The sequence below is a fragment of the Orycteropus afer genome, unplaced genomic scaffold (genome assembly GCF_000298275.1).
Source record: "Orycteropus afer afer isolate SDZICR_OR568_19922 unplaced genomic scaffold, OryAfe1.0 scaffold00252, whole genome shotgun sequence".
NCBI classification, from domain to species: Eukaryota; Metazoa; Chordata; class Mammalia; order Tubulidentata; family Orycteropodidae; genus Orycteropus; species Orycteropus afer.
In genome coordinates, this window is record NW_006921839.1 from 1,882,304 (window position 1) to 1,885,405 (window position 3,102).

The 3,102-nt window shown below is 35.3% G+C and overlaps 1 protein-coding gene across 1 annotated transcript in view; it reads right to left on the minus strand.

Moving 5' to 3' along the window:
- Positions 1 to 3,102, minus strand: part of LOC103204526 (serine/threonine-protein kinase Sgk3) — a 118,202-nt gene that overhangs the window by 100,882 nt on the left and 14,218 nt on the right. The window contains exon 3 of the mRNA XM_007949718.2: positions 157 to 229. Within this exon, the coding sequence (XP_007947909.1) occupies positions 157 to 229 (73 nt within the window). The remainder of the gene's footprint in view (positions 1 to 156; positions 230 to 3,102) is intronic.

Sequence of the window (3,102 nt, forward strand, 5' to 3'; positions counted from 1 at the left end):
ACTGCCTCGGAAACCCAAGGAGGGGTCGCTATGAGTCGGGGCCGACTCGACGGCACATAACAACAACAACAACAACTATATAGTGTAACAGATACATTAAATGCTTCTTGAAACATCAACCATCACTAATAGCTGGTCTATGAAATTATTACTTACCTGGATCAAAATTATCACCAAATATTCTCTTGGCAGGAATCTTCAGGGCCATGGCAGGAAACTGTTTCCTTAACTAAAATTAAACAAATAAACAACAAGAAAAAATTATGTAAACATAATTTTATAAATCATCTAGATATACGCACCAAAACCAAATATAATCTGACTTGAAAAAAAATCTATCATAAGACATACTTCTAAAAAATGATCATTCAACATACAATATTAAATTATCGTAAAGATGAGACAATCAACTTCTGTAAAGATTTATAGCCTTGGAAACCCAATGGGAGTCAGAATTGACTTGATGGCAGTGGGTGGAATAGAATAGACTAATCATCCTATTTTGTCTGTGTGACCTTGGGTAAGTTATTTTATATCTCTGTGCCTCAGTTTTCTTACATATAAAATGTGAATAATTTTTGCACTTATCTTATGGATTTGTTGTGAGTCTCAAAGGAGGAATATATGTACAGTGCTTAGACTAGAACCTAGTGTATAACTGTCAACTATATGTCACCCATCATGTATTACCCCAGGAGAAAATACCATCTTTGTGTTCTCACTACATGAACTGACTGACAATAGTTTTCTAAGAAAGCTAATGAATTTGTTTTTAACACTCTCTATTCCAACATTAGGAGCTCTGGTGCTGCAGTGGTTACAACATATGGCTGCTAAACAAAAGTTTGACAGTTTGAACCCACCAGCTGCTCCACAGGATAAAGATGAGGCAGTCTGCTTCTGTAAAGACTTATGGCCTTAGAAACCCTATGGGGCAGTTCTACTCTGTCCTATAGGGTTGCTATGAGTCAGAATCAACTTGATGGAAGTGGGTTTGATTTTGGTTTTTGTTCCAACACCGAAGGAGCCCTGTGGTTCTAATAATCCTCCCATTAGTAGTCTAATATATTTATTTATATTTTATAATAATATAATAAAATAAATTACATACTTATTTAATTATAAGGTATTTACTAAATCTAAAATTTGTTTATCACCATAGAAGGTACCACCTTGTCCTGAAGAAATCAAATTTTTAACAGCAAATTCAAAAGATTGGGTTATATTTTTATTATAACCTTGATGCCAAAACACTGAACACACACAACAGAACTATAGACCTAACTTAACTACTAAATGACAGGAAATGCAAAGAACAGAAGATCACTCTACAAGAACAGAATCACTCTACGCCATGAGGATGCTATCAGCAAAATCCAGACTGAAAAATCTATAGACAAATTACCCTGTTTTGCTCAACAACAACAAAAAAATTGAAAAGGAAAGAAGAGAGACAAAGAGGTAAACCTATCATTAAAAGACACTTACCAACCAATCACATAAACACTAGTTGGATATTTGATATTAAGACATCATTGCTAGCTTTTGTTGTAGTGTGATATGACATTGTATTTTAGGATCCTTATACTAAACTTGGGAGTTCTGGTGGCATAGTGCATAAGGCATCTGACTGCTAACCAGAAGGCTGCTGGTTCAAACCCACTAGCCACTCCTCGAAAGGAAGACTGGGCAATCTACTTCCACAGAGATACGGCCTCAGAAACCCAAGGAGGGGTTGCTATGAGTCGAATTGACTCGAAGATAGTGAGTTTGGGTTTTTTTTTGTTAACACTAACCCTGTTGTTAGAACTCTATACTAAAATATTTACAAATGAAATGATAGGATATAATGTCTTGAGATTTGCTTTAAATTATGATGGGCTGGGCTAACTAGGGGTAGAGATGAAACAAGGGTTTCAGTAATTGTTGAAAATGGATGGCATCTTACATTATATTTAGTACAAGTACTAGTCCCTCTACTATATGTGTTCTGAGAATTTTTATAACAAAAGTTTTAAAACTGAAACTATAAATGACACATTTAAGTTGACAGACAATTAAAATGCTTATGAACTGGAAATTTTACTTTTGTCTTTTCTTTTATTCTAAAAGGAATACAAGGAGAACATTTGCATTTTTGAACTTAGGGAAGCCCAGGCCAGGTTCAGCATGATTTCTGTAGATTCAAAGGGCAAAAGTGATACTGTTCGCTTGCTTTTTTTCTTTGCCTCCCACCACAGAAAGTAGAAATGGAAGGAGTAACACAGAAGAGACACACAGACATAGAAAATGGTAAAATGAAAAAAGTAAAGAAAAATATGGGAGAAATGAGGGAGAGAGATCGATAAAAACTGAACTACATGTTGAGAAAAATGTTCTGCAAACACCTTACTTAAGATGAGGTGTTCAATGGAACTGAGAATGAAGGTGATTGTAAGGGGGACAAGTATCTAAAATGAGCTTTCCTACTTTGCCTTTATGCTTAAAGATACTCATATATTAACATTCTTATCTAATTAATCACCAGCTATTTGAATCATGAAAGTAGCATGAAGATCCTAACCTTTTCCTTCATGTAGCTCGCCACATGACTGTTTCCTCATCACACCCCTTACAAGTTACCTTCTTATGAACAGTTCTAAAAAGGAAACTGGTTTAGAAGGTAAATGTAGCCCTATATAATCTTTTAAGAAAAAAAAAAAAAAAAAGAAACTACAAAGTTTCAGTTATTAGTAGCTCTGTGAACAGAATTGATCTTAATACTCTAAGAAGTTTACATAAACCACTTTTGTTGTTGTTGCTGTTATGTACCGTCAAGTCGGACCTGACTCATAGTGACCCCTCCTTGGGTTTCCAAGGCAGTATCACTATGGAAGTAGATTGCCTCATCTTCCTTCCAAGGAGTGGCTGGTGGGTTTGAACCACCAGCCTTCTGATTAGCAGTCAAGTGCCTGAGGCACTATTTATATATCACTAAAAAATTACAGAAGTTATTCCCATACATAAACTCTAACTGGCTGTTCTGGTTACCTAGTACTGCTCTGAAAAGAATATACCACAAATGGATGGCCTTAACAAACAGGAGTTTATTCTTACAATTTG